This window comes from Rhododendron vialii, chromosome 13a, assembly GCF_030253575.1.
Source record: "Rhododendron vialii isolate Sample 1 chromosome 13a, ASM3025357v1".
Lineage (NCBI taxonomy): Eukaryota > Viridiplantae > Streptophyta > Magnoliopsida > Ericales > Ericaceae > Rhododendron > Rhododendron vialii.
The window spans coordinates 31927345-31942654 of NC_080569.1; the positions used below are offsets into that span (position 1 = coordinate 31927345).

The 15310-nt window shown below is 39.4% G+C and overlaps 1 protein-coding gene across 1 annotated transcript; it reads left to right on the forward strand.

Annotated features, from left to right (window-relative positions):
• The first annotated feature begins 466 nt into the window (after positions 1–466).
• On the forward strand, positions 467–14622 carry LOC131314535 (DDT domain-containing protein PTM). Its single transcript, XM_058343241.1, has 9 exons — positions 467–2775; positions 2869–3489; positions 4852–5884; positions 8016–8304; positions 8791–8915; positions 9226–9683; positions 10075–10103; positions 12366–12986; positions 13685–14622. Exons 1-9 carry the CDS (start codon positions 998–1000, stop codon positions 14293–14295), a joined length of 5565 nt encoding a protein of 1854 aa, XP_058199224.1. The 5' UTR covers positions 467–997; the 3' UTR covers positions 14296–14622.
• Positions 14623–15310: the final 688 nt, after the last annotated feature.

Below are 15310 nucleotides of genomic sequence, written 5' to 3' on the forward strand. Positions count from 1 at the left end.
ACCAACAAGCACATTGCCTCTTTATTTGTACGACTACGAACATCACTTGCAGCCATCGCCACTTCCTATTGCAACCATCCTTTCACCACCATCACCTCTGATGTAACCACCACCACCACATGCTGCCATCACCACCGTAACGCCACATGTAATCACCTACCTCTCCTCCACCGACCAACATCTCTGCTAAAACACCCATCAACTCTCTACCACTACACCACATCTAGCCATAACTATCTTCATATCTTCGTCATATATAGTCACCACTTCTTCGCAACTATTACTCTGCTACAACTACCGCCAGACTACCGTCACTCTTTTACACCACCACATGTTGTCAAACCTCTCCACCACCGCATTTCTCACCACCACAAAACACATTACGAGGACTAATAAAGCTAAAATAGAATAATTAAAAACCAACATAATCACACAATTTTCATTTTCATTAAAAAACCAGCAAGAATGGTCAACTTTAGTCCTTGCCTCCTCGGCCGGCGGACGTGCTCTTAGCCAAATCGAAAATCAATCACAAAACATTTGACTCCATTCCTTTTTCTCCCAAGAGGGCGGACCCAAATTGGACTGGTTCAACCCCTTTCCCACCCACCAAACCATTTGACTCCATTCATACGTTACCAGAATCCCATCTTTCCCTTTTCAATTTTAAAGATCTCAGACCCAGGCCCCTCCTTCTCGTGTCACTTTAAATTGCTTTTCCTTGAGATAGAAAATCAATTTATCTCTCTCTCTCTCTCTCACGCACCCCCGGGGTCTACGCTTCATCTTTTTGGTAACTGATTTGCCTAACTCCAACGAAGAACCCATTCCTAGAGAGAGAGAGAGAGTCACATAATTTTCGTTTCATTTCCAGAGAGAGAGAGAGAGAGAGAGAGTTTGCAGCTGGAAGTTAAAACCCCTCTTCTGTATGGTTTAGTTCAGATCAAGAGAGTTTTATTTTTTCCGATTGGGTATGAACAGCTCCGCCGTCAAATGAATGGCGGAGTTGGTGGGTAAAACAGTGAAGAAAGAGTTCAAAGGGTTTGGGTTTTTCAACGGCGTCGTTAGCTCGTTCGACCCTTCAACTGGGCTTTTCGAAATCGTGTACGACGACGGAGACTCGGAGGAGCTCGAGTTCCAGGAGATTTCCTCCCTCCTGGAAAACGGATCGGGGTCGATTCTGGACAATCATCAATCTACCTGCGCTGCTGCTGACGTCACGAAGAGGAAGCCGAGGAAACGCCGTCGTGTTGGCGATGATTCAGGTACTATTATCAACTCTCATTCTAATTTGGTGATGGGTATTAGTAGTGGTGAGGGTTTGAAAGAAGATACTATTTCTGTTACTGAGAATAATACTAGTTGTGGAAATGGGGTTAGGTCAGAAAATTGGCTGAATTTGAATGATGGGTTTGACTTGAATCATGGGTTGAATTTAAATGATGATGGGTTGGGTTTGAATGATAATGAGTTGGATTCAAACGACGGGTTTGATTTAAATGTTGATTCTGAACGACGTTTGGAGAAGAAAAATGTAGCATTTATTGACCTGAATTTGGATGCAAATGGTGAGTCTGAAGAGAATTTGAAGGAGGAGGATTTAGTGGTTTCGGTTGTGGTGGGGACCCAGAAGACGGAACGCTGTTTCGATTTGAATTTGGGCTTAGATGAGGAGATCAAAAATTCAGACAGTGAATGTGAGGGACAATTGGAAGAGAACGGTTCGTTCTGTCTGGTTAACGAAACCCAAAAGCGGGATATGGAAGAAACTCGGATGGAGGTCATTGGCGGGTATTCGGAGAGTGCAGTAAGAGATCCCTGCGTCCGTTTGTCAGAGGAAGTTCCAAAGGGGAGCGGTGTTAGTCTAGGGTCAAAAGGAGAAGATGCTAGTTCTGGAGCTATGTGTTCTACAGATATTTTGTCTTCCGAAGTTCAACTGACAGAGATGCTTCCTGATACTGGCACTCCAGTAGATCATAGTAGTTATCAAGGGAATTCCGAAAGCACTTGCAAAGAAAGAAAAAGAAGAAAGAGACAGAAGTCTTTAGATAATGTTGACTGTGCTACAGAAAGAGCGTCGAGGAGGAGGAGCAGTAGTAGAGTAGCAGTTGCTAATTGTACTGAAAACCATGTTTCCAGTGGAGCAAGGTCAGTGGCATATGATGAGGTGTCACCTCCTGGAGCTATTGAAGCCAAGGATTTTCCTTCTTCTGAACTTGAAGTGGAGGCAGGGTTTCCTGATGGCACTCCATTGGATCATGGTTACGGGGGCAGTACTGGAAGCACAAGAAAAGGAAGGAGGGGTAGAAAAAGAAAGGAGCTTTTAGATAGTGTTGATTCTGCTAGAGAAACAGTGTTGAGGAGGAGCAGTCGAAGACTGGCAGCAACTCTTTCTGATCAAACTTGTGTTTCAAGTGGAGCAATGTTGCAAGAACTTAATGAGGCTCATCCCTCTCCTGCAGTTAGTGTAGTACTGGAAGAATCTGAAGAATACAATGTTCTTCCTTCAAAGCTGCTGTTACCCCCTTCTTCAACAAACTTGAATTTGGATGGGATTCCCATACTTGACCTTTTCTCTGTTTACACTTGTTTGAGATCCTTTAGTACCTTATTATTTTTGAGTCCCTTTGAGTTGGAGGATTTTGTGGCTGCCCTCAAAAGCAAAGTTCCTAACTTCTTGTTTGATTCCATTCACGTTTCTCTTTTGCAAACTCTGAGACGGCATTTGGAGTTTCTTTCTGAAGAAAATTCCCAATCTGCTTCTAATTGCCTCAGGTACTGTATCCTACCTTCTCCAAGTAACTTAATCCAATTGGCTGTTGAATTATCTTTTTGTGGTTATTTACTTTTGTGTGTTCAATAATGTAGGAGTCTTAACTGGGATTTTCTGGATTTGATCACTTGGCCCATGTTTATGGGTGAGTACCTTCTTACACATGGTTCTGAATTGAAGCCTGGTTTAGATCTTTGTAAGCTAAAGCTATTTGAGAGTGAATACTACGAGCAACCAACATTAGTTAAGATTGAGATACTTCGGTGTCTCTGTGACGATATGATGGAAGTGGAGGGCATAAGGTCAGAGCTTAATAGAAGAACTCTGGCAATTGAGCTGAATATTAATACTGATCGGATCCATCGGAATATAAAAATAGAGGCTTCTAGAAAAAGAACTTCACTGGATATTTCCGGTGGTTCTTGCTTAACTGAGGATGTTGTTGATGAAGCCACAGACGGGAACAGTGATGAATGCAGACTTTGTAAGATGGATGGGAGCTTAATATGTTGTGACGGGTGCCCCGAAGCATATCATTTGAAGTGTGTGGGAGTTGCTAATTGTCTCTTGCCTGAGGGTGACTGGTATTGCCCCGAGTGCATGATTGACAAAGATAAGCCTTGGCTTAAAATGGGAAAGTCAATTCGAGGGGCGGAGCTTTTAGGAGTTGATCCATACGGAAGGTTTTATTACAGCAGCTGTGGCTACCTACTGGTGTAAGTCTTCCGTAATGTTGATCCTTACGAGCTTTTATTAACTCCGTTCACCTTAATGTGTATTAGGCCTATAATCTGTCTACAGTTGGCTGTAGTTTCTTTTCAGAAATCTTTACATTGCCTAGACCAACCTTCTATTTGAACAGTGGTTGTTATAAAGAGACTCTGACTTAACTATTTTTGTTAGGTCTATTTATGTTTTGTACATGCAGCCTTTGAATATTAAAAAATTGTCTCAAATACCCACTAAAATAACATCCTTTGGTCTTCTATTGTTCATTGACAAACATGCCTGTATCAAATTTGCACCATCTAGATTTGTGTATATTAATAGTAGACATTTTACCAGGGTAATTAATGAGTCACGCGTCATTTTAAGAATAGGAAAAGTCGAAGGGTCATTTGGAAATCAAAATTCTATGTTAGCACTAGTTTCCGTTATCAAGTCGGACAAGCAGAAATCAGGCGCCTCTAGGTGTTTGACCCCACGGTCCAAAAATCTTGGCTCTGTCTGTGATTCTTGCCATCTTTTTGTGATCTCTTTAAAGGGAAGTCGGTGACCATTTTGGGTTATGAAATAATGCAGATTAAGTATACTATGGGTGGAAGTTTTGCAATGGCCAATTCCATTTTTTGTCAAGCATTTTCTCCACTTGTTACCTTCTTTATCGGCGTAACGTACTCTACCATACGATCTCTCATGCACACCCACATAATTAACTAAGAGCACAACTCAAGATTTCTTGTCTTTACCAAGGGGAAAAAAATCTGAGATTGTTTGCGAGAACCTAGAAAATATGTCCAGTATTTCCTTTAAACTTGTATGGGACTTATCTCTTCTTAAACCAAGGGTGAGTTTTCACCTTTCATGTGCTGTTTCTGGAGGAGATTTTCGGTCCCACAGTTCAGAGTCGGCCAAGTAGGCAGAGAGTAGTCCGGGTAAGAATTGTCAATGTTCTTATATGGACATTGAGAAACTTTTCTGATTGTGCATCGCGTTCCCATATCTGCTTTTCACATAGGAGAAATTTATGAGTTATCAAGAATTTTGTGTTGGCTGTGGAGTACAATTATACGTGGTTTTAATTATCATTACATAGCTCCAAATGAGCGCAACTTCTTACTCATGCTGTGCAACTTTACATAGAATTTTGTTGGAACTTAGGAAACTTGTAGGTGGAGTCTTACGTGCATTGTCAGCTGTATTTTGTTGTGGTCTTGTTTGGGAGGATTTTCATGATGACTCATGTACTTTTCATCCTTTTCTGTTTCGCCCCTTTTTGTTTTATTTCCTTGTGTTCCCTTTTTGTGTCATTTCATAGATAAACTTGTAAGGAATCTTGTGTACTGATGAATTTGCAGGTCAGATTCATGTGAGAGTGGAGTGTCCTATCACTATTATCGAGGAAATGACTTGGCTTCTGTTATTGAAGCATTAATGTCATCAGATACTCTTTACAGGCCAATATTATGTGCAATTTCAAAGCAGTGGAATATATATGTTAAGTTTAATGGATCGAAAAGTTATGCAGGCTCCCATCGTCCTACTGTATGGTTAGAAACTATGAAAGGACAAATGCCTTCTTTAGCTCCTTCAGAAACCTATGTCAGGGATGAAATAAGTGATGAAAGAAAACCTCGGGTGAATTCTATAGCTGCTCAAAGTTCGGGGAATACAGATTCAGAGGTTTCTGCATTGGTAAATAATGAGCCAGTGACTCTGAATAATTCCATGAAGATGGAAAATCCATTGACTAGTTCTGAAGGGTCAGCTGAAACCTCACTGGCTACAAGAATCCACAATTTTGGGAAAACTGGAATTTCAAAGGATTCTGAGATTCAGGGGACTATTGTATCTGTAACTATAGATTTAGGTGCCAAACGAGGAAAGAATATGGAATCATCAGATTATGTGAACAATTACAATTTTGCTCGAAAAGCAGCTTTGGTTGTAGAAGAGTTAACTGGGAACTCATCAGATAAGATCAATGTGGGCTCTACAAAGTCACTCGAAGACATAATTTCAGCCCAGCTGAAGGCTATATCGAAGAAAGCTACCAAGTTTTCTTGGCCAAGCATTCAGAACCTAAATGCTGTGGCGAGGAGAGAAAAATGTGGGTGGTGCTTCTCCTGCAGAGCACCGGACGATGATGAAGATTGTTTCTTCAACATGAATGATTCTGCTCCAGATTCTACAAGTGAGATTATTGATCTTGGTGCAAAAAGGAATAAGAAAGGCCATCTTGTTGATGTCGTGGGCTATATGCTGTGCTTTGAAGATCGATTGCGTGCCTTTCTGCTCGGACCGTGGTTAAATCCACATTATACCAAGATTTGGCGTAACAGCGTTGTCAAGGCATCTGAAGTGGATTCCCTGAAACATTTGTTGCTCATGGTAAGAATTTCATTTTGTTGGTAGTTCCTGCGAGAAACTTGGTGTACAAATTGATGTTTTTGTGTCTGCTGAATGCATTTTTGAGGACATGTCCTGAGCTTTGGCCCAGTGAAAATTTATAATGACGTAATCAACCTGAATTTCTACTACTTATTAAGTTTCTTAGCTAGGTGAATTCAATCTAGTCTCAAGGTTTTTTAGTTCATGCTTTGGTGAACTTCCGGCAGGACTATATTAGAACCTACTAATTTTTATGGTTTGGTATGTTTGCATGTCATAGGTAACATATGTCATCCAAAGTCTGAGGTCATTGACTGTTCCATTTCAAATCATTTTTCTTTTGTCATGTTTAAAGGAACCAATTCTCAGCCCAAGATATTGTTACTCTACTTGATCTTGATATGGAATTAATGGACTTGCTCTCTGTTCTGATTACCTACTTCATGTGTTCGGTCGGATGTTGCTTCATGGAATTACTGAAGCTGTATCCTGGTAATTTATGATGGTGTTTTAGTTGACTTTTAGGTTTCCAAATATATATGGTGGAAGAGTGGAGGAAGTGGAAAGTTGAGGGCTCTGTTTGAAAATGGTGAAACAGTAGATATAGCTTGAAAGTTAAGGGGATAGACCAATTGGAACTCCAAGTTGTTTGCCTAGAGTTTCTTGGCAACAACAATTTTGGGAAGGTGGATGGGTAAAATCTTTAGTGGTAGGGAGGTTAGGATCCATGTCACGTAGAACGCTGATCATTGCTGTACAAGGAACAAAAGCAGTAATGCTTTACGCTACATGCCCTAAATGTAATACGGTGGGGGTAGGATTCTATAGATTCTATTGCTAGAAGCTGAGATTGTGCTTACTCAAGAGATAAACATCCATTTTTTTTTTTTAGTCAGATATAAACATCCAGCTAGATAGAGTATTGTTTTGCTAATTAGTCATGTAAAACACATTTATGGAAGCATTATGACCAGATTTTTCTTGGCATTTGTCTGGCTAAATCTTTTCTCTTTATAAAACTGAAAATACTAAGGAAAGTATTAGGAAACAATTGGAACTGGTTTGGATCGGTAAATTCACTGTTTTGGAACATACAGTACCATATTCCGGAATGTGCGTTCCAAAACGTTAGTCTTTACATTAGCCTTTTTTTAGTGACAGTCAAGATGATGAAATTGGGATTTTTCATTTTTGGTTAATAGTAATTACTAACTGAAAAATAAGGTTGATTGCAGTTGAAAATTTTGCGTACTCAGTAATGAGAGAAGGGCACTACTGGACTCAGTAATGAGAGAAGCACCTACCTACTACCTCTCTCCCAAACCATGTTGTAAGTGGTAGCCTTGGCCCTTGTGCATGACAACATGGGCAGCACTTGACTAAAACCCGTTAAGCTGCATATAAAGACCAACAACATTGGAAAGTCCAATAGGCAGTAAAAGAAATTCATGGAACACTAAAACACCGGTAAGGCTGTAGAGTGTGAAGTTTGTTCAGTGTGAGCTTTCTTTCAGGCTATGCTAAAGTGTACAGGGAGAAAATGCGCGTAGTGTATTCTGACGCCTTTGAGATCAACGTGCTCCTTGCCGGAACCCTAATCCTGCAAGACAAGGCACAGTGAGCTCACCTTTGCCTCTCATTGGGAAAGGCTCTCCAATGCCTTAGTTAGTGTCTTCGACTAGCAAAACCCAAATTCACAATACAGGAAAAATGATGAATGACAGTGTACTGTTACCCACAGGTTTACCTCTTTATTTATACAATTAGGTTGGCTCGGGCTCCAAGCTTCCTTCTCTTCCTAGGTTTCCACGTTTGCTAGAGTTTCCGCATTATTTGCTTGGCAGAATCGCCGTGCACCCATTCATGGTGCCGCTGATCAATTACTTGGTTGGCCATATAACTTACCCTCACATGGTGGCCTGTTATAGGGCACATGCCATGCTTGTGCTGGGCCTTGTTTTGTATTGTTCCGGAGAACCCTCTTACATGAGGTAGTACTTAAGCAACCTTAAAAATAATACTTGGTTCTGCATATTTCGAAGAGCAAACAAATAACTATCTCCGAAGTTGTCTTCTTTGCTCAGTTTGTTTGGGTTGGTACTAATCACCAATTTTTATGGGCATTCTGCAGTTAGAGTCCAATTTGCGCCCTCTTGCACTTTCAGCAGAGTGGGTAAAACATGTCGACTCTGTTGCTACCTTGGGTTCTGCTTCTCATGTTATGACCAGTTCACTACGCGTGTCTTCAAAACATGGGATTGGTGGGAAACGTGGCCGGAATTCAGATTTAAAGCCCAACCCTTCATCAAAAGCTGCAACTGGCTTGGGTTTATTTTGGTGGAGGGGTGGAAGGCTTTCACGTGAGTTGTTCAAGTGGAAGGTTTTGCCTCGCTCCTTGGCTTCTAAGGCTGCCCGACAAGGTCTGAATGTATTTTCTTTGTTAATACTCCCTCCGTTACATTTTGTTTTTGTCCCTTTTGGGAGTTTTAATGCACTGTAATTCTAATAAAAATGTATTGATTTGCGACAATGCACCTTTGTTACCATATGTGAGGCATATTTCTGGAAAACTAGGTTTTGTACTTTTGATTTTCCCTAGCGGACATGAATTTTGAGGTTTCTACTTTTTAAGGGTACCTGCAGCTGATGCTCTCTAATTCAACTCAAAAGGTATTGATTTTCAACAGTGTCCCTCGACCCCCACTTCCAATATTATTCTTTATCAGAAGGAGTGATTTTTGGAAACTATTACGATTTGTACCTTGATTTTTCACATCGGACATGCATTTTGGGACAACCCAAAATACAAAGATGAAGAACGAAAGTGGGATGGAGAGAGTATTTGTAATTTTTCTCCTTTTGGTATCTGCATTATCATCCTGAGTTTGCTGTTTAAAATTCTGCAGCTGGATATGCAAAGATACCAGGCATATTGTATCCTGACAGTTCAGAATTCGCAAACAGAAGCAAAAATGTTGCATGGCGAGCTGCTGTTGAGACATCAAGAAGTGTGGAGCAGCTTGCTCTCCAGGTATGCCTCTGGTTCTTTGAATATTTATCACAAGGTTTTAGGTAAGGCCTTGGCCTCCCAATTTAGTATTTAATTCTCTCTTGTTTCTTTAATTGCACTGTTGTTTAAATCATTCTCTTAGTGAGCAATTGTTCGCTTCTACCATGAATCCATGATAGTCGAGCACGTATCACACACTGCACCAGTGTATGATAAAGGAGTAATAGACTAACTTGAGTTATTTGCCAACGATATATAGATTCCTAAAAACAAATAAGTTTCTGATGATTTTTGAAGTAATCAGCCCATTGGATTTGTATATTCTTCTCAGGTTAGAGAGCTTGATTCAAACATTAGATGGGACGAAATCGAAAATACTAATCTTCTCTCCAAGATGGACCAATTCAGAAAATCAGTCAAATCTTTCAAGAAGGCTATAATTCGTAGGAAGTGCAGTGAAGGAGCAGTGGTGAAATATCTCCTTGACTTCGGTAAGAGAAGATTTATTCCTGATATTGTTCTGACGCAAGGATCCAGGTTTGAAGAATCCTCTAGTGGAAGGAAGAAATACTGGCTGGAAGAACCTCATGTTCCCTTGTTTCTCTTGAAAACTTTTGAAGAGAGGAGAATAGCCCGCAAAACAAATAAGATGAGTTCCGGTAAACTTCATTGGAATGATAGAGTAGCAAAGAAAACCTCAAAGAAAAGGGGATTCTCATACCTTTTCGCAAAGGCAGAAAGATCAGAAAACTATCAGTGTGGGCAGTGTAACAAAGACGTTTTGATCAGGTATCAAAGGATTATTTCAATCCACGGAAGTATAGTCTTGTCATTATGTAGTTTTGTATTTACTGGAATGTTTCCTTAAACTTGAATTATGTAGCTATATTATTACTAGCTTTTGTATCTCTGGTTATCTCAATAATTTGGAGAAAGAGTACTTAGCAATATCAATATCATACCGACTATGGTAACGACGTAACGTATTGGGAAATTAAGTGAATACCAATATCTATTTGAGTGCTGTTTTCAGTAGCATGTGTATGAACTTGTCGTACTAGCGTTCAAGCCCTTGGTCTGTAAACCTAAAGAAGCATGCTGAGCTTTGTTTTAGCCTTGTTGAACCTAATAATCAGTTCTATTTGTATCTTTCTAATTTGATTTCATTTTTTATTGGCAGGGAAGCTGTGAGTTGTCAGCATTGCCAAGGTAAATACTTCATTTACAGTAAATATTTTCTTGTAGTGTATCTTCTCAAAGTTGGATTCCACTCATTGTACCAGTTTTTGGAGCGAAATCCATTGGTGGCGGCTGTTTTAATTGGGCCAATCTGTCTCCCCGATGGTGTCCAACCTGTACAAATTTAGTATCAGACATGTTTATCTTTGGTTCTTGTCCAAGTCCAGGTCTGGACTTAGTTTGGTTCTTCAGTTCTAAGTTTGGGTAATTGCTGGCTTGATCAATCTGTAAAATCCAGTTTGTTGGATCTTGAGGAATTCATGAAGTTAGGTCTGAAGTATAATAGGAGAAAGTGGTAGGGTTCTTTTAATCTAGTCATTTATTTCCGGGGGGGGCATGTCATGAACATTGTCGGTTTTATGAGATGTTCAGAGTTCTTGTTTGCAACTTGAAAGTTTTCAAGCTGAAGCTAAAATCTTGTGAATGAGGTTTCTCCCACGTGTATTACCCTCTTTCTTTTTTCTTCCTTTTGCCTTTTCTTGTCCACTTTTGGTTATAGTGGCCAAATCTAAGGCCATTTTTCTAGGGTTTAGGTTTAATGTTTTCATCTACTGTTATACCATTTCTATTTAACTTCTGATCTTTCAGCACTAGTTAGTTTTTGTTATTCTATTTTGCTTCTTTTTTTGGCTGTAGTGTTGATGATGAGGAAAGGCAAACCATTTATATCATCTTGGTATAACGTCTCTGATTATGCACCAAATTGTGAAAATTAGATAGGGTTAATGATGTCGATTCTACACCCGTATGGTTCTGCTGGTTAATGATGTCCATTGGCCAGGGTTGTGAAAAGTTGGTTTTAGGTCTTTGACGATGTCCTAATTTGCACTAGAAACTTAACTATTCGTAGCCCTCCAATGTTGGCTGGAAGCGTTTGCAGCTCTGTTTTTCTCCAAGGATGCATGTAGTTACTTCATAGGGATTGGCAAATATAGTAAAGAACAACTGCCAACTGCACCACTGAAAGTTAAAAAAAAAAAAAACCAATTTGTTTTCTTAATCTTCTTTTTAAATTTCCTAACCACTACAATTTCTACTGTGGTTTTAGAATCCATTTTGTGGTTCTTCATTAATACTTGCCCCAAAGGTCATTCTACGTCATCTATAGACCCCTTGAAGTATATATGCGAAGGGCTTAAGGCTGGAATGACAGTTGTTTATACCCCCAGTGAGTTGGTATCGTGTTATACTATACTTGCATTCATTTAATGACTGTGGAATCGCCTTCATGCGATTTAGTTCCCGATGAAACCTTATGTTACATGGACCATTTTAAAACAAGTGAAGTATCCAGACACCCGTGTATAAAATCATGGACCATGGAATGTGTATGATACTTTTATTGGGCACCTGGTATAGAATCGAATTCTACCCTGTCATTATTGTGTAGTTTCTAAATAATGAGTAAACACTGTGATGCTTTTTGCCTAGTCAGGGAACCCTTCAATTAGAGCTTTGATTGTCCAAACCCCTTAATAAAACCTGCACCCGAATCTTGTATCTATGTCCATGTTATAGAACTAAATTTGTAGTTATAACATCTGAATCTGTGGTACCATTTTATTTGGTTCTAGTACTATTTTATTTACCAACTGCATGGCCTCTACTTATGTTAGATACATGAGAACAAACATCAAAATAAGCCATTAGGTACGTTTGCCTAACTTGAATACCTGTACTTGACCTTTTTGAAGTCTTATTTCTTCCCAAATCATGTACTCCCTGATGAACGATGAAAACAATTTTAATGTCTATGTTGGTTGGTTGGTTGCCTACAATATACCACCTTATACTTTATTTTGCTGAAGCTTTGGAGTTTTCTTGAAAATGAGACCCTTGACCTCGAAGCCTTTTTGAGACCATCTGGCCAAGCCTATTAGATGACAAATAGCTTCTTGCAATGGCTGAATTTTGTTCTCGAAACTTGTTGCACTGAGTCCATCCTAGACACCTAGTAAATTCCATATCCTTTTATATAGCGGAGAGACATGTAACTAGTGATGAGTTTTCTACAGCAACTAATATAAAAGATTTTGAAGGTCTTAGGACATGGTGGTCTGAGTTTTCATTGCTTCAAATTCCAATATTCTTATATAGATGTTTGTTTAACATTGTCATGGTTTTGGCTGGTCGTATGCTCCCTTCAGTTTCAATTAGAAGAAAGCAATGTCTGGTGATGTTTTTTTGTTGTAGTTATTATCTTTTTTGATAAAGTTGCAATATGGCCTTCAGGATTTTTCCATAAGAGACACGTGAGGAAGTCTGCTAGAGCCATCACTGTTGAATGTACATACACTTGCCACAAATGCCAGGCTGGCAATCGTGTGAAGGTCGCAGCCAATCATGTGAAGGTCGCAGCCAAGAAAGGGAAAGCACAGTCACAGAAAAGTACAAAAGTCTCGACTGTGTGTAGGATACTGCGCTCAAATGCAAGTAAAAAAGCCTGCAAAAATAAAAAACAAATACAGAGGCAGAAAAATAAGAAAGATACTGTGGTTTTACCTCTGCGACGTTCTGCTAGGAGAATTCAAATTGTGTCATTGCCGACTAAAAAGGTTGGAGGACGCAAGAAAAAGAAAGGGAGACAAATCAAACCCAAAAAGGAGATATCAAAGAAACCAAAGAAATGTACTTGGCAGAAGAAAAGAACGGGGATATATCATTCTTACTGGCTGAATGGTCTCCTGTTGTCTAGAAAGCCAAATGATGATCGAGTTGAGAACTTCAGGAGTAAAGTTCTTCTTGCCCATTGTGACCAGTTGAGTGATGTGGTTGATCAACCAAAATGCAGTCTCTGCCGTGAACAGGAATTTTCATCGATGTTAAACTACGTTGGTTGTGAAATCTGTGGAGGTAACCAAATCCATTTTCTGATGTTGTTTATGTTTTCATTATTGTGTTGTTTGTTTGGTTTGTGGATTTCTTTGATACACAGAAAAAGCTCCTCTAAATCTAAATTATGTTACCTCTTAGTACCCCCTTTTTGATAAGGAAAACGTACCAATAAATGTGTCATTGATGACTTAGGTCTCCTTCTCTCTCGCGTAAAATTTTCCACTCACTATCAAATAGGTAGTCTGTGAATTCTAGAGAAAGCATTCTTGTTATTGGATCAAACAGAGTCAGGTGGCGAATGTGAAATCGTTAGATGGATTATCTCATATACGACTACATCTTTTAGACGTTTTTTACTGAACTTGTTAACTGTGTCAACTCGGAAACAACCCAGGTCAGTTAGCGGCAGCATATACGCATATATAACACATGTAGTTAAACAGATTGTGTTGGGGGCAAGGCGGTTTTGAAGTCAACCTGGAATGACACAACACGACATGACATTGCCCCCCCCCCCCCCCCCCCCCCCCCCCCTTGGGAATTAGATTTTCTGAGTTCTGACACTTGCACACATACCCGAATGCATGTACCAGAGGGGGTTTTAGATAACTTGTCATGCTTCCGAGGCATCAAAATTTTATCAGCTCATAAATTTCTTCATATTTAGACATTCCATTCTCTTAGATAATAATTTTCTTCCCTGCAATATTCTGCAGATTGGTTCCATGGAGATGCTATCGGGCTAGGTGTGGAAAACATCAGTAATCTCATTGGATTTAGGTGCCACGAGTGCCGTAATAGGGAACCTCCAGTCTGCCCCCATTTGCACAGTTCGAAAACTGATCGGACACAGTCGGGTGAGTCAAATCATATGGAGATTGAATGTGCTGAGGAAGTTTCTAATGTTACTGCACCTCCGACTGAGGTACTGGAAGAGAATAAGTCCCATACAGATGAAGAATCCAAAAACATACATTTGAATGACGATTATAGTCATAAGGACCAGGAATCAGAAATTTTTCTCAAATCAAATCAATTGGAGGCAGAAAATGAGCATTTAGCGCAAAACGGCACTGAGAATTCGATACGAAACTCATCAATGGAATCCAATGAGCATGTTTCATTGGTGGAGAGTGCAAGTGATATTGACAGAGGAGACATTGAGGCTGTGACTGATGTTATTGACACAGAAATGGCATTGTTGGCACATAACAATACAGAGAAGGGGTCATTGGAGCAGAAAAGCCTTGTCGACTCATCTGAATTGCCGTGTCAAGCAAATGCGGCATCAGGTGAGACGGTAGATGGGCAAGAAACCATGTTGTAGATTAGATTTTAATTCCATACTTTGACTGATGTAAGGAGGCTTCCGATACTATAGAGTGAGAAGCCATTTATGAATCTTCTCTGATGCCATGAAGATGCAGAGTTGGTAGATGATAGGAAAATAGGTAAACCATTGTGTTGTTTTTGCTGAATTTGAACAGCTATATAGGGATTATTCTCTTCAAATCCGAAATAAAGAGATTGAAGGGTTGAAACCTTTTTTTTTTTTTTCTTTCTTGTGACCTCTAATTTGGCATTGTAATTAATTGTTGCAAATTTAGTGTTATTTTTCAGATGGGAATCGATACTGTGCTAATTTATGGCTTCAGAATTGTGTTCGGTTCGCGAGATGATTTTCTTATTGTGCTCATTCAGCATGTCTGTGAAGGGTTGAAATTATATCTGCCTGTGTCGAAATTTCTAAAACTATTCTTTCAAATTTCTAAAACTATTCTTTCTATTCCAATTTTGATTATCGTACTTTTTTACTTACCGATACCGAAGACGGTATTACTTCTGAAAAAGTACAGGAATTTTTTTGTACCTGTTAGGTATAGAGAAACATTGAATCTAAAATTTTAAGGATTTGTGACCAAGAGGGTCCTAATTTTTTTCTCTTGTGACCCTTTAATTTTTGACCTTTTTGGAAGCCTATTGTTTATAATTCTCAAGATGTACATGTTTTATAAATTTACCTATTGCATGGCCCACACAAAACAAAAGATTACATAAAATAGGAGTAACATCTTACGATCTTGATAAAGTCTCTGCATCTTTTTTGGATCGAGAAGATTTTGATCAGTCTTCTCTTTTTTTTCTAAAGAGATCTTTTCTTCTTCTTCTTCTTCTAAATCGAGACGATCTTGATAAGTCTTTTTCATCATCTTCTGAATCGAAAAGATCTTGATCAGTCTTCTCTTCCTCACATCTTTGAGCATGCCAGCTTGGATGAATATGGAAAGAAGAATGTTACATACACAATTCTCTGTCCAAAGTCGTTCATAGTTGTTACGATT

Coding starts and splice junctions, on each gene's coding strand:
- LOC131314535 (XM_058343241.1), top strand. CDS start 998: ATGGCGGAGTTGGTGGGTAAAACAGTGAAGAAAGAGTTCAAAGGGTTT. Junction 3,490..4,851: donor AGCTGTGGCTACCTACTGGT/GTAAGTCTTCCG, acceptor ATGAATTTGCAG/GTCAGATTCATGTGAGAGTG. Junction 9,684..10,074: donor AACAAAGACGTTTTGATCAG/GTATCAAAGGAT, acceptor TTTTATTGGCAG/GGAAGCTGTGAGTTGTCAGC.